This window comes from Telopea speciosissima, chromosome 2 (genome assembly GCF_018873765.1).
Source record: "Telopea speciosissima isolate NSW1024214 ecotype Mountain lineage chromosome 2, Tspe_v1, whole genome shotgun sequence".
In the NCBI taxonomy this organism is placed as follows: domain Eukaryota; kingdom Viridiplantae; phylum Streptophyta; class Magnoliopsida; order Proteales; family Proteaceae; genus Telopea; species Telopea speciosissima.
Window position 1 is genome coordinate 56,730,763 of NC_057917.1, and position 15,361 is coordinate 56,746,123.

General features: G+C 39.2%; 1 protein-coding gene and 1 pseudogene across 1 annotated transcript; one reads left to right on the top strand and one right to left on the bottom strand.

Annotated features, from left to right (window-relative positions):
- Positions 1 to 2,953: 2,953 nt before the first annotated feature.
- On the bottom strand, positions 2,954 to 3,516 carry LOC122652202 (probable calcium-binding protein CML18). Its single transcript, XM_043845882.1, has one exon. It carries the CDS (start codon positions 3,476 to 3,478, stop codon positions 2,990 to 2,992), a length of 489 nt encoding a protein of 162 aa, XP_043701817.1. The 5' UTR covers positions 3,479 to 3,516; the 3' UTR covers positions 2,954 to 2,989.
- A 5,895-nt stretch (positions 3,517 to 9,411) lies between these two features.
- LOC122650908 lies at positions 9,412 to 10,081 on the top strand (annotated as a pseudogene).
- Positions 10,082 to 15,361: the final 5,280 nt, after the last annotated feature.

Sequence of the window (15,361 nt, forward strand, 5' to 3'; positions counted from 1 at the left end):
AAAAAAAAAAAAAAAAAAAAAAAAAAAAAACACCAAAAAAACAAAAAAAAAAAATCCAATTAAAAACAAACACACAAAAACACCAACAAAACAAACCCAAAAAAAAAAAAAAAAAAAAAAAAAAAAAAAAAAAAAAAAAAAAAATTACAACCCAATAACCCCTCAATCCTTAAAAAAACCAAAAACCAACAAACCCCCACCAAAAAACCAAAAAAAAAAAAAAAAAAAAAAAAAACCAACCCCAAAATCCCCCACCCCCCCCCCCCCCCCCTCCCCCCCCCCCCCCCCCAAACCCACCCCCAAAAACACCCCCACAAACACCTCCCCCCAAACCCCCCACAAAAAAACCCCCCCCCCCCCAAAAAACCCCCAACCCAACAACCAAAAACAAACAAAAAAAAACCCCACAAAAAAAACAACCAAAAAAACAACACAAAAACACAGAGGGGGTATTGAGCCTTAGTCGAAGACTTGTCGATTGCTGCTAAACTCAAACGGGAACGGATTAACAGAGACAGAGAAGAAGAAGGGAACTAGGTCTCGCGCTTTAGGGATTTCTATTCTTGCTTGAGATCGGGAAGGTCCTCAAGGGTGAACAAATTTGGGAAAAGTATGTTCTACAATTCCTTAAAATGTAACAGTGCTACATCCAATGGTCCATATCAATGAGATCAGACCATTGGATGCAGCAGCTGCCACGTGTCGACATCTCCACCTAGCACTGCCGCACTGCCACACTTTAGGAATTGGAGAAGATAATAATCCGCAAATTTGGGGTTTTGTTATTTTGCTTTTTCAAAAAAATAGACAAACGTAAGTTAAAAAGTATAATACGTTTTATACACATATAATACGGTACCTAAAAAAATGCAAATTTAACCGTATAAATGTACTTATACGATTAAATATGTTTTCAAACATTCAGCTATACATATAATACACATATAATACGTGTATTTACAAACTAAAGTCCGAAACAATCACTTTTTAGCCGATACTCCCAATCTATATTGATATCATATTGCATCCCGCTCCTCTCCTACAAACTCCCTAAGGATGTAAACGGATCGAATTCGGTTAGATAATGGAATGATCATATTCATAGCCGATTATATTTACAGATAATATCCTATTAGTTTTCGGACGGATTCGGATAATATCCTATCAGTTGACATCTTTACCATTTTGTTGATGAGGGTTAGGGTTGAGACTTGAGATTTTAGAAACTACCCTTTCTTCTATTCTTCTTGGTCTTTGATTTTCTTACGTTTTCTACTTTTGATTTTATCTATCACAATGCATAACACAATATATATATAAACCACTAGAAAATCTAGAAACAGAATCACATTATCTTAACTTATACAATTATAAAAATAAAAAAACTTAATCGGTTAGATGGGCACAAAGATATATTTCAGACATTTTATTACCGTCGGATTGCTTAACGAATTGGATAATAATCAGTCGGATAGGGGGGTTATCATATTTGTATTCGATTAATTTTCGGACGGATTCGGATTCTCCTAAATAGATACAAATGCGAATCGATACGGATTTTTGAATATCGATTGACATGCTTAGACCTCCCTAGGGGTGTCAATGGGTCGGTTCGGTCCAGGTTTTTCGATTTTCGGTGTGGCTTTTAGAGAAACCGAGACCAATCCATTAAGAACTTTTCGATTTCGATTCGGTTTCGGTTTCGGTTTCGATGCGATTTGGTTTTGTGTCGGTTTCGATTTATGATAACGAGTTGATATTGGTTTGGATTCGATTTGGTACCGGGTTTTTTTAAACAAATTGGGTTCGGTTTGTGCCTATTTTCTTCTCTTTCTCTTTTCAACTATATAAAATATTTCATTAGCCTCACACTAAAAAAAGAGAGCAGTGGAACAAACATTGTTACAAATCAATTTTCCTATTTTCATAACCTCGTACTCATTGATTTGTAACAATTTATCTTACAACCATAAATTTGGTCACTAATATTGAAATCAATTCAATGATTCATAACCTTATACTCATTATTTTCTTATCAGTTTCATTCGGTTCGATTTTCAGTTTGTTATCGATCAATCTGGTGCGATCCAGTTTTCAACAGGTCTCGTCATACCCCAGTCCAAAACCAATCCAATAAGGATCAGTTCGGTTCGGTCTCAAATTTTTTTGATCGATTTTAGTTGATCTTAATGGTTCGGATTAGGTTTTGACACCCTTAGACCTCCCCCTCCTCCCTTTCTCTTACCAGACACAAAGAGGGACAAAATGACCGCCCTACCCCCTGCCCAAGTGGGGTCCTATCATATCATATTCATATCTCGTACCAGAAATACCGATACATAAAGGCGGATACGATACAGATACCTTGATCCATGGTGGGACCCGCTGAACCCAAATTTCAAGTGCCAGGACGGAATACCTCCTGATTCTCCTCCACCCATTCCTCTTTCCTTTTGGAGACGGTGGCTGTCGAATCTCGACCTTGTTGTTCAACTGGTCAAAAGGAGCGTACTAACACTTGGCATTTGGCGAAGCACCAACTTCACGAGTCATCTCCTACAGTCTCGTTTTTTTGTTTTGATAACAAGTCATCTCCTACAGTCGGTTCATGCTTATCTGATTCTGACATTCAATAAATTGATGTGAGTTCATAGTCCTTTTTTCTAATTACCAAAAAAAATCATAATCCTTTTCTCTTTTTCACATTACCACAAACAGCAGTTGAGCTTCTTCTTGTTTTTTTTATTTCCATTTGATGCAGTAGAAGAAGTAAACACAACACAGGGATTACATGTAGTGTGAAACACACTCTAATTCAAACCTCCTTAAATCTAAACTTAAAGAGTTTCACTTCCCCTGAGTTGTTTGGAGTTTTCTTAAAATAGGTTACAGAAACAGAAAAACCTTATACTTCTATGGACATTAGAAAGAGAAAAAAGAGAAGCACGCACGTAGAAGAGTTAGGATTAGTGTTTCAGATCTAGTGAGCCTAAGCCTTGCCTTTTGTCATCATCGTCTTGAATTCTTCAAAATTAACGTTTCCATCGCCGTCGGCATCGACAGAGGTGATCATCTTGGAGCAGTCTTGGATGGTACACTTCTCCCCCAAGCTCTTCAACACCATATGAAGCTCATTTACCGATATCAAACCGTTCTGATCCTTATCGTACATATCAAATGCATCTTTCAGCTCTTTCATCCCATTACCGGCATCTGCATCATCGATCGAACTTCCACGGTGGAAATCGGCAAATTCTTTGAGATCGATATAGCCATCTCCGTCGGTGTCGATCTCTGTCATCATGCGGTGAATCTGTTCCGGAGAACTTTCAGAGCCTAGGGCATTGAGAACGTTGCCAAGCTCCGTAGACGAGATTTTTCCGTCACCATTCGCATCAAATCGATTGAATACCCTTTCAAGCTCTTCCATGTCTTCCAGATAAACTGAAGATTTGAGACTAGGGCTTTCAGAAGTCATGGCGAATTAGTTTCTAATGCCTTTGCTTCGTATTCTGATGTGGTTTCGAAGGTGGACGAGAGAGAGAGAGAGAGGGAAAGAAGACTCTATCTGAATTATTGTTGAACCCTGTTCGGTAAACTGTCATTATAAAGGCGTGGAGCAGAGATCACGATACACGGTTTTAACGCGTATTCTATAAAAACAGAGAAAAGAAGTGGGGACCACTCGACGTTCCTGGCTCTTGACCGGTGAGTCGCCTTTGGGTACGGGTCCGAATTAGTAGCCGGACCAACCTCCTCTTCCATTTTTTTTTGTTCTTTCTCCCTTTTTATATTAGACTAATGTGGTTCTAACTGAGTTAAATGCAGCCTTGCAAAATTACAAAAATAGACATCACCCAGTTCCATGGATCAAGGTATCGGATATTTTTATTTTGCTGGACCCAATTGAGACCTAATCCTAAGGAGAATGATAAAAAAAAATATTTGTTTGATATGACGTATTTAAATGGTTTAAAATTCAAATGGTACTGTAAAAATATGGTTGAACATTTCAAGAATGAAAATTATATATTTTTAGTAATTAGATTTAAAAAATATTGAAAAAAAAAACAATATACACACATAAATTATGGGACCAACTCATGTCTTATTTAACTAAAAATAATTATTTGATAGGTGAGACCTATGGATCATTTGTTTTAATAATATTAAATTATTTTTTAGGAAACAAAATTAAGTGATGGGGGTAGTTAGGGAAGTGAATTCTGAGGGGTTTGATTGTGGTCCGGCTGAATTTGAGATCGGTCCGGTTTAATCATAATTGTTTTTTGTGGGAGTTGAAGGTTTATCATCATTTCAAGTACAGCCAACGAAACCTTTAATCCTGAATCCTTATTCCTATCCCTGACTGCTAAGGCACGTAAGGAATAGGAAGCTATTATCACTTTGACACGTCCCAAATGTGAGAGAGAGAGAGAGAGAGAGAGGCCACTTGGCGTAAAATCAGGAACCAAATCATTCTTTATTACCGGGGGGGGGGTGTTCACAACTCACAAGTAAATGTTTCTACTAGTTTGGAGTTTGGACCCCATGTGCTGGCAGAGTGACATGTGGAATGATTCTAAATGTTGGAATCTTGTGTCGAGCTTACTTACGTGTCATCTTTACTAAGGTGGGAGGATGGTGGGAGGATCGCATTAACTAGGAGTTCGTGAATCCATTTTCAATTATTTATAGATCTTACGCAATCTCAAAAATTGTTAACGGAATTCGAGATGCCCAACTGAAACGGATAATTCAGTTCCACGCGTCTTCAATTCGGTTTTCCTTTTACGTTTTTTCCATTTTTTTTTTAATGTTTTCATTCTTTAAGGAGGAGTACATAGGGCCATAGGCCATCAGGATGACGACGGCCAGATGTAGGGATGGGGGGATCAGGATCGTCTACAGCCTGCCTATCCGTAGCAGCCATTAGGGGTGTCAATTCAAGGCCCGGCCCGGTAGAAGTGTAGAACCAATCGAGCCCATCTAGATAAAGCTCGGCCCAGCCCATTTATTAAACATGTCGGGCTTAAGGCCAACACGTTTAGTAAGTGGGCAGTCCCGGTGTGGGATTTTAGCCCGTCGGGTGTTCGATCGGATCGACTGAATGGTAGCTCGACCTAGCCCGACCGAGCCCGACCCTTTTCTATTCCTTTCAGACATTGTTTAGCCCTTTCTCTACTTGTTAACTTTATTCTATGTGGCATATTTCTATTGGTTATTGGGAAAATTCCTTGACATGCAGTACTAGATTATAAATGTGGCATAATTTTGTACTTCATCAACGTTCTCACCCCTCAGTCTCTTCTCAAATCCAAAGCCCAATTTGCTGCCCCAACTCTCTCACTCTCTCACTCTCTCTCAAACACAAGAATGAGCGGTTCTGATGATCGTCAGGTGTATTACCACTATAGTTGACTTAGAAAAAAATTAGAAGCCAACAATAAACCATAAGCATTGTTCTATAATTCACACTTTCATGGTTACACTCTACAATACCCATTTGGGGTGTTTGAGTTTCTTCACTTCAAAGTCTTCATAGACAAGGTGAGAGATGGGAAATCCGAATTCGAATTCTCCTCCTTCAATCCACCATTTCAGTCACCCACGTCCCTTGGAGTTACAAGTCTCTAATCCCAAACAAGTACCCATGAAGGTTTGGGTTTCATGTGCAAGTTGCAAGTTTAATGCTTCTTGTAAAGTGACAAGTTTTATTTTTTAATATGCATTAAATCTGTGGCTGCACCGTTTAGAGCCCGGTTAAGGCCCAATTAATAGCCGATTACATTAGCCCGATTGTAGCCCGAAACCCGACCAGGCCCAGCTCGAAGACTTAAACGGGCGATCACGGTGTAGGCTTTAAGCACCGTGAGGCCTGGCTAGGCCCGACCGAACCCAATCGAGCCGGACCGGTTGACACCCCTAGCAGCCATAGTAGCGCCTTAATGAGGCGCGGTGCAATGATTGCCTTACCCCTGCCCGAGTGTCTTGCCCAAGCAAGGGTAAGGCGGTCATTGCGCCGTGCCTCATTAGAGCGCTGCTATGGCTGCTATGGGCAGTAGGCCGTAGACGATCTGAATTCGGGGTTGGGGGATCATTATCCTCTCCGGTTCCCTGCCCCAGACCAGTTGTCCAGTTCCTCTCATAGGGGGTCGGAAATGATGATCAAACCTCTTGCTCGACCACACTGCCTAAGTGAGGTTAAGTCAAGGGTGTCAAAATGGAATCGAAACCGTTTGTTAGAATCGAAACCAGTTGTTTATGATCGAACTGTATAAAAGCGACGCAATTATGATTTCATAGGTTCTATTATCGGTTTGGTTTGGTTCAAACCCAGAAAACCGTCGGTTATGAATCGAACCAAACCGATTAGAATGCCAAACGTTACATGTTCCCTTTTACCCTAAACCCAATCGACTAATCCCTTTCCCTTTTACCTTTACCCTTTAGTTTTTTTTATAGAGTTACGACTACGGCTACGAATCAAAGTATTTACCTTGTATTGTATGCCGCCGGGCGATTCCTCCTCAACCCTCAGCTCAGTCGCTCACTTCTCACTTCGTCTTCTCTCTCAGCCTCATCTCTAATGGTGGTTTCCAGTTGCATCCTTGCAGGTACATAACTCATTCATCACTTTTCTTCTCTCTCAGCCTCATCTCTAATGGCGGTTTCAAGTTGCAGAGTATGCATTAATCGTTTTTTACTTTTTTCCATCTCATGATTCTCATCTACTTCTTCGATTAATGATTGTTTGTTTTGATATTTTTTTTTTTTCAGTATGCATTATTCGTTTTTTACTATTTTCCATCTCATGATTCTCATCTACATCTTCGATTGATGGTTGTTCACTTGTTTGTTTTGATATTTTTTTTTCAAGTACATTAATTGTTTTAAACTAATATAATTGTTCATTAGAGGTTGTTCTTGTTCATCGTGAAACCTACCCAGATAAAGGCTGGACATATGTCAAATATCAAGGAGCAAGGTTGGGTGGTAAGCATAATTTTCAATTTTGATATTCTCTTATAAGCAGTTTATTCACGATCCAAATAGACCATTTGTCTGGTTCAGTAGAAGGCTTTTTGTCTCTTAACCATGCTTCCCAAGTTATTTTTATTGGTTAGTCATATCTTTATTTTCCAAGAAAGGGTCATTGAAGTTTTCCAAAGATGGCAAAGATCTATTTAAAAGGTGATTGAGTTGATTATGTTGAGAACCGCAAGATGGGCTAACACTTTGGAAGGGTTCTGTTGATACTGAATTTTCTTGTTGCAATTGCAGATGTTGCATGTCTTTCTTGACAATAGCTGTTTTTCTCCTTTGGTTTCTTTCAATGATTTTTCTGCATGGTTGATGAATGTTTCACTCTTTGGTTTAGGTAGATTGGATCGAAAATTTTGTAACTAAATGCAATTCTAGATTTGTGTTTCTAGTACGTGCATGCTAATATGGATTGAAAAATGAGTTTGTTTTAATATGTTTAATCTTTTTTGTATTTGTAGGTGTTTTAGATATTGTATTTTCTCTTCATTGGTAAAATGGAAAGGTCTGAAATTGAGATGAAAGAGTCAAATGATGGTAGTCTAGTACCAAATCCCCCTCCAGTTGGGTCTATGCCTAAGAGAACAGTAGAGGTTAATGATGGTAGTCTAGTACCAAACCGCATGTAAATCGTTTGTTAACCGGATAATAAAAATCGAATAGAAACTGCTAAAACCGCACCGCATATAAAACGATTCTGATTTTAGGTGATTCTTATCCGGTGTGGTTTTGATTTCTACCTTGCAAAATGTGCACCGAACTGGAACCGCCCCATATAATCAAAACCACACTATTTGACACCTTTCGTTAAGTTGTCATTTCCGCCTTCCAATGAGAGAACTGGACAACTATACCAGGTAGAGAACTGGATAGAATAAAAATTCAAGGCTGGGGAGGCTGGATGGTTCTGTATAAGAATCATTCTTATATGTCAGATGACACACATGTGGAATCCACTCACTCTTTTGGATTCCATTTATGCGCCATTGACATGAACCAGAACCAGAACCATTCTTGGGGTTGGAGGCCCGCTGGTGAAAATGTGTTGGGAGGATTCGAATTCGAGATCTAAGCATTGTTTTAGGTATCGGATATCAGTATCAGATCGGATATGGGGATGGTATCAGTTGTATCAAACAATTTTAACTTCAAAGATATTGATATCGTAGGGTATTTTGATAATTATACCCCTATGCCCTTATAGTGCACTTATTTGGTATCATCGGTTATGGGGATGGTATCAGTTGTATCACACAATTTTACCTTCAAAGATATTGATATGAGAGGGTATTTTGACAATTATACCCTTATGTCCATATAGTGCACTTATTTGGTATCGATCAAGTATCAGTAATTGGTGCCACTGATATCAATATAGATTGGCTGATAACGATATCGATCGATCAATATGGCCAATCCAAGGCCATTATCGAAAACCATGTACTTAGCCCTAGGACCTACTTCGACGAGATAGGTACAAACCACCAAACCAAGCTGGTGTCCGCTTGCAGAAGTCCATATCAGCTTTTAGTAATTGACATGGTTCTAGTTGGAGCACTTTGGTTTTATCGCTCTATTAGGTACTTGATTGATGCGTCAAAATCTCTGGAGCTGACGGAACGCATTAAATCAAACCCTTTAACCTATTCCATATGCTAGCTCAATTTAACGCCCATACACTAGAGTGGACCCTATTAAACATGTAACCCGCTCCTCTCTCAAATCCTCTGTATTGATGAAATCTGTAAGATTGTATGAACACCCTGACCTGAACCCGTGACAATATTAATTTACTTAGGTCAAAAGTCAGTAAAATGACTCATCACATATGGTTTTGGGACATTCAAATTCGTTTTTTTTTTTCCACAAATGCTCCTTTAAACACTTTGTAATGATTTATTAAAAAAATGTACAAGCAAAGACGAAACTGTACATAAAGTCATTAGGACATCATTTATGGGGAGCTGATCCTATGATTCCTATCTCACTTGCCGTTTCAAATAAATAAGCAGCATCATTGTCTCGGATTATTATCCTCTCCAATTCCCTTTAGCTCGAGTGTACAGCAGTGCTAGAGTAGATGTTCGATACGTGGTAGTTTGGATATCAAAACGGTATGAGCTCAACATAGTCAATGAGCGTTGGATGTCCGAGCTGCTACATGCTGGACATCTACACTAGCACTGCCGTATTACTGAACTATAGGGAATTGGAGAGGATAATTTTCCCATTGTACCCATCTCCTTCTAGATTATTTCCAAGCCTTGAGCAAGTGGGGGATGATGGAATGATTTCGTGAGTAGGGGTAGAAAGGTTATTTCATGTGAGGTGAGAATACACACTGGTACTTCCTTGATAACCCTCGCTTTCCTTCTCCCTGCGACCCTCTGAAATATTGGTGAAAATCTAAATTTTGAAATGGATTCAAGCAACGATGAAGTAGCTCTCTATATGCCAAATTTTATTCGGATCTACAAGAACGGTCATGCCGAAAGGCTTGCAGGAACTGAAATCCTCCCCGCCACTGCAATCGATCCCCAAACCGGTGTTTCCTCCAAAGATATTGTCATCGTACCTGAAACTGGCGTCTCCACTCTCCCCCCATCTTTTCCTCCCCAAAATCACCAATTCTTCCGCTCAAAAGCTTCCCCTTTTGATCTACATCCATGGCGGTGGCTTCTGCATCGCCCATCCTCTCCCCATCAGTTATGACGATTCATGGGTAGTGCTTCAATGGGTCGCTTCACATTGTAATGGGAACGGCCCTGAAGAATGGTTGAACAAGCACGCCGATCTGAACAGAGTGAGTGTCATGGGAGATAGCGCAAGCGCTAATATTGCCCATAACATGGTTTTACGAGCGGCGGAGACACCATTAGAGGGGGTGAGGTTTATTGGGTTGGGTTTGATTCATCCTTATTTCCATGGAGAAAATCAGCAATTGGGTTCAGAGGCGAGTGATGAGGAGAAGAAGAGTAAGGCGGACAAGCTGTGGGTGTTGCTGTGTCCTTCAACCATGTTGACTTTTATTTGCTAAACTGTTTTGCCATTGATTAATTGCAGCGATATTCAGATCACTTCTCTATGAAGCTTGTGGTAGAATAGTGAATCCAATCTATGGTTCAGTTGTTGGACAAGTGTGTGTCCATCAAACCCGGTTCGGTCCGGTTCAACCCGGTTCACCTTTGTATTGAACATTTATACATTTTAGTTTAATATTGTCACATGCGATATAAACTTTTTGAGCATTATGCGTCCGTAAGTTATACTTAAAATGGTAGTCACGACTAGGGTTTGGGCTGGGCACCCTTATCATATGGTCGTCGCATTGGGTATGCCTAGACATGTGATGTCAGGGTACGAATGCGAGTGCTCACATGTTTGATGTGTGCATTGGCGAAGAATCTACTTTGTCGATTCCCTCATGTACTGCCGGATGTAGGAAGGGATAGAAATGTGTCACCGACACCTCTACCGAGGGAACCTCTCCACGCAAAGTGTGATCGCATTCTTTGGTTCATCAATGACCGAGACTCAAGCGAGTCAAAGCCGGTGTTCGGGAATGCGTGAACACTTTGTGAGTGAAGGAGTTATCCAACACGGTCACCACCGCCCGATTGGGGAACACCAAGATAGAGACTGCTCTCGGCATGGTCGGATCGAACTGGATCCAGCACGTTTTGGAAATGGTTTTGCAAAATTTATTTTACATAAAATGATACATTATTTATAGTTATTTCAAATAAAGTGTTTTATCGAGTTTTGCAGGACCCGATCGGCTGCACAAACGCTCTTATATGGACATGTACTATGGATTGGGGTTTGGCAGTACATGTGTACATGCCCTAGATTCCATAATGATGGTGTTGATTAGTGGGGGGGGTTGTATATGATAAATTGTTATCATATAGGGAGTTATTTGGAATTTGCTAATTTAATTGGCTCTTTATTTAATTAATGGATTTGGTGCTAATTGTAATTATCCATTAATAATTAAATAAAGAATCTAATTAATATTTTCCCTATTAGATTCTACTTCTTCACCTGTGTAGCACTTTGAGTTTAAACAGAACTGCCAGACTGAGAGAGAGAGAGAGTCAGACTCTCACTAGGGCTCTATTAAACCTATCTAGGATTTAATTAAACCCTATTATTATAAATAGGGGACCAAAAATACGCAGAAGAGAAGCTCTCCAAGTTTTTGGAGCAGACACTCTCTCTCCTACGTTTTTGGTTTCTCTCTCTCCCTCTTGTGATCTCTCTTCTTCTTCTTGCTTCTCTCACCTATGTTTGAGAGTTAGGGTTTGTGAAACCCTAGATTTGTCTTGAGGAGTTTGAGGGCATCTCGGGATTGGCGTGTAGAACCTTGGTAGCACCATTGGAGGTTCGGATCCGTTTGCTTGGAGCGCTCATTGGAGGAAGAACCACTGTCTATTAGAGGAGCAACACTTGAGGCTCACCAGGTTAGCGCTTCTTTATTAATTCCTTCTGTTCATTGATTATTAATATTTATGGGATGCGAAAGAAACTCGAATCGATTATTTTTCGCTGCGCATTCGAGTATGGGATGGATCCCTCTTGCCATGTGATGGACTAGAGACGAGTTTCTCCGTCCCTATTGTAATAATTAATTTTATGGAATGCAATAGGGAAGGAGAAACCCTAATAGGGATGCACCAGGGTTCCCATGGGCGACCATGGGAAACCCTAAAATTAAAATGGGGCACCCATGGGACACCATGGGCTAACCCAGGGCGTGCAAAACCCTAAAGATAAATATCTTGGTCTCCCTAGGGAACCAAGGTTTGATCCCTGGACCGTTGTTTGGCCAACATCAGTTGGGTTGCTCTGGCCTGGAAGCTAGCTGCTCTGTCAATCCGCCGTTGAAGCGGTTCTGAAAGGTGCTTCGGCAGTTCAAATCCCCTCTGAAGCAATGGATTACTGAATGGAAGGAGTTCATAGGCTGGTGAAGAAGAAATCAAAGGAGCAAATTGGTTTATGTAGTTTTATTGCCTGGCAATTATGGATTGCTAGAACTGAGGTGGTGTTAGGGTTACAACAGGGTCAGGTTGGGCCGGGGCTTTATAAAATCCTAGCCCAACCCTGAGTCCCCTTAATTGGGCCCAGGCCCTACCTGACCTTGACTCAGGGCTTGAAATCCAACCCTGACCCCTCCTTAGGGTCGGGTCAGGCTGACCCTGATTGGCCTTGATCATGGGGAAGGGAAGGAAAATGCATGGGCTGGAATGGGTCGGGGAAAAAATTATCAATTCTACATAAAATAACACTATAATAAAATGTATTTTATCACATATTATCTTCATATATAATATATCATATAACAAAATTTGGATGACGTTTAGTTTATAATATATATATATATATATATATATATATTTTGGGAAGCAGTTTTCTGTATTGGAGTGTGGCCTACGCCAGCACTCCCATGTTTCTATCTCTCTCCTCCTTAAAATAAGGGGGCAGAGGTGTCTTTTCATATAGAGAAGAGAGAGATAGACTCATGGGAGTGTTGGCGTAGGCCACACTCCCAAACAGAGATCTTTTTCCCATATATTTTATCGTATAACTCAAAACAAGGTCGGGTCGGGCCAGGCCAGACTTAGCTTGAGGCCTCAACCCTAGCCCAACCTGACCCTGACTTAGGGCCAAAAATTTCCAACCCTGACCCGCCCTCAGGGCCAAATATCTCAGCCCAAGCCCTGTTCAAACTCAGGGCAGGCCAGGGCGGGTTCGGGCCGACAAGGCCAAACTTGCACCCCTAGGTGGTGTTTGGTAAAAGGAACCGTTCCCCATCTGAAGTCATCCAAGTGGCGCAAAAGGCTCATTCAAAATTCACATAAGTGCAGCTTCCATCTACAACCAACCCCCCCCCTCAGGTTGAAGAAATCCGGTCAAGTGGGTGGAATTATTGCGATGCGTCTCTAAGTGCTGGTGAGAGTAAAAGAGGCTGTGGAATTATTATCCGGAATAGTGCGTCCCATTACTCCCATATCATGCTGGCAAAATCTGAGCAAGGAAAATTCGCAGAGGTCATCGATGGTGAAGCAATGGCTGTAAGGAGCGGCATGCTGGAGTGTATCTCGCTTGACTGTAGCAACCTCGTTGCTTACCTCCACGGGTCCTTCTCTTCACTTCCCTTATCTGTGCAACCAGTTGTGGAGGATATTATCCACTTGAAGTCCTATTCTAAGGATTGTAATTTTTGGATTCTTGCTATGTTCCTAGAGAATCCAACTAGGAAGGCTATGTCTATTGTGAGTATGACAAAATGGTCAACACCCATTCCTTCGCTTAGGGATCTTTGTGATCTTTCGGCTATGCACTACACACGTCTATAAATAGAAATTTTTTTTCAAAAAGAAATAAAAAAAATAATAAAAATAAAAAAAAAATATATATATATATATAGATCATTTTGTGTGTGTGTGTGTGAGAGAGAGAGAGAGACTTCTATAGGTGTATGTAGAATTTTTGTTTTTTTTTGTTTTTTTGGTTGGAGGTGTATGTAGAATTTGATACCCTATTTTGATTGTCATTTAAGTGAGGGATATAAAAGGTTTTAAAAGTAATTTGGAAGTGACTTATCTTTATTATCCAAAACTTATATTGTCTTGCACATTTTGCATGTAAAATGATAGAATTTACCCTCGAAGAAGAAAAAATGTGTATTATTTTAAAAGGCACCTTAAGAGGTGTTAAGAAAAGTAAAGTTCTCTTACCAAAAAAACAAAAAGAAAAGAAAAGTAAAATTACAAATTATTTGACACTTTAAGGTGTCACCATTACTTATAAAAATAAAAAATCCTTTATACAAAGAATTTTCTTAACGATAACCCTTAGGATGTCAACTAATTTGTAACCTTGGTTTTTTTTATACTATTAGTTTAACATTTCTTGTTTTCAATGTCCTTTCAAATTTATGCTAAAAAAATTGCATAGGACAATGACAGATTTTTATGATGACATGGTGACGAGCCACTTTCAAATTATTTTGAAAACTATTTTTTGCTTCAACTTAAAGAATTTTTGGAAATAAGTCAAAGGACAATCAAGAGAATGTTACAATTTATAATATTTCTATAGAGGTGTCATTTAGCCGATCCCTTCTATAAAATAATTGCTTTACTTAAAATATTTAAAGATAAAAGATTTTGTGCACGGTCAAGCATAGACCTTTACCATTGGACAAGAGAGGGGGTCGAAATGACTGAAATCCCCCTCTTATTCGTGCTTAGCTCTACATGAAAACCCTCCTTATATTTAACATTAAAAATTCCTCTAGAATAATGTAAACTGTTATAAAGAAAGTACATATTTTTTTTGACTGAGTTTCCCTTTACCCACGGTGAATGGGATCCCATTCTCTATGAAACGGGAAAGGCTATCAAGAGGGTATTTTGGAACATACTAAAACCCTAAAAGGATTTTGTGAATCATAGGATTTTGGGTGAACCGTCCTCTATGGATGGAGGAAAATTTTGTCCTATTATTTTCTTTCTTTATTTTACTTCTTAGGGGGAAATAAATGGAGCCTTGGGATATTTTCCTGGTAGACGAGGAGATAGAGGAAAAAATAAGGTTTGGAGTAAAGAAAACTTAAGATGAAATAATATTAGAATCACACTTGTTAATATGACAATGATATTAAAAGGAAAAACACTTAGAGTTGAAATCGATTAATAAGATTAATTTTCGATTTAGGTTCAAGTTAAGATACAATATGTACAAATCAAAACCGAAATAAAAAAATTATCATAACCCTAAAACCGAATTGATTCAGTTTTACTAAATTTCTATTCATTTTTTGTATTCGATTTCATTTGGTTTGTACATGATCTCAATAATTTAGTTTTACTTAGAAACAAATAAAAGTTGGGAAAAATTATGAAAATGCAGCTCCTTTCAACCTCTTCTACACAATTCAATAAGAAACACAGAGAAAATTTCACACAACTCAATAGAGAGCATAATTGTAGGGTCTAGATTCGGTTCGGTTTAACAACTTACACTTTATGGGATTCAATTTGGTTCAAATCAATAGTTTTAGATTAAAACCAAAACAAACCGAACCAAATGAATTTTCACTTTTCAAAAGCAAACAAAAAATTTTCGACTCTAATCGATTCAGTTTTAAATGGAACGTTTTATTTGTTTTTTTAAATTGACACCCTTAATAATGGGTTTAATTTTGGTTTAAATCAGTTTACAACATGAATAAAATCGAATAATTTATACGAAACTGAACCAAACCAAACCGATTACCACCCTCAAACCGTTAAAGTTTAAATCTGGTGTC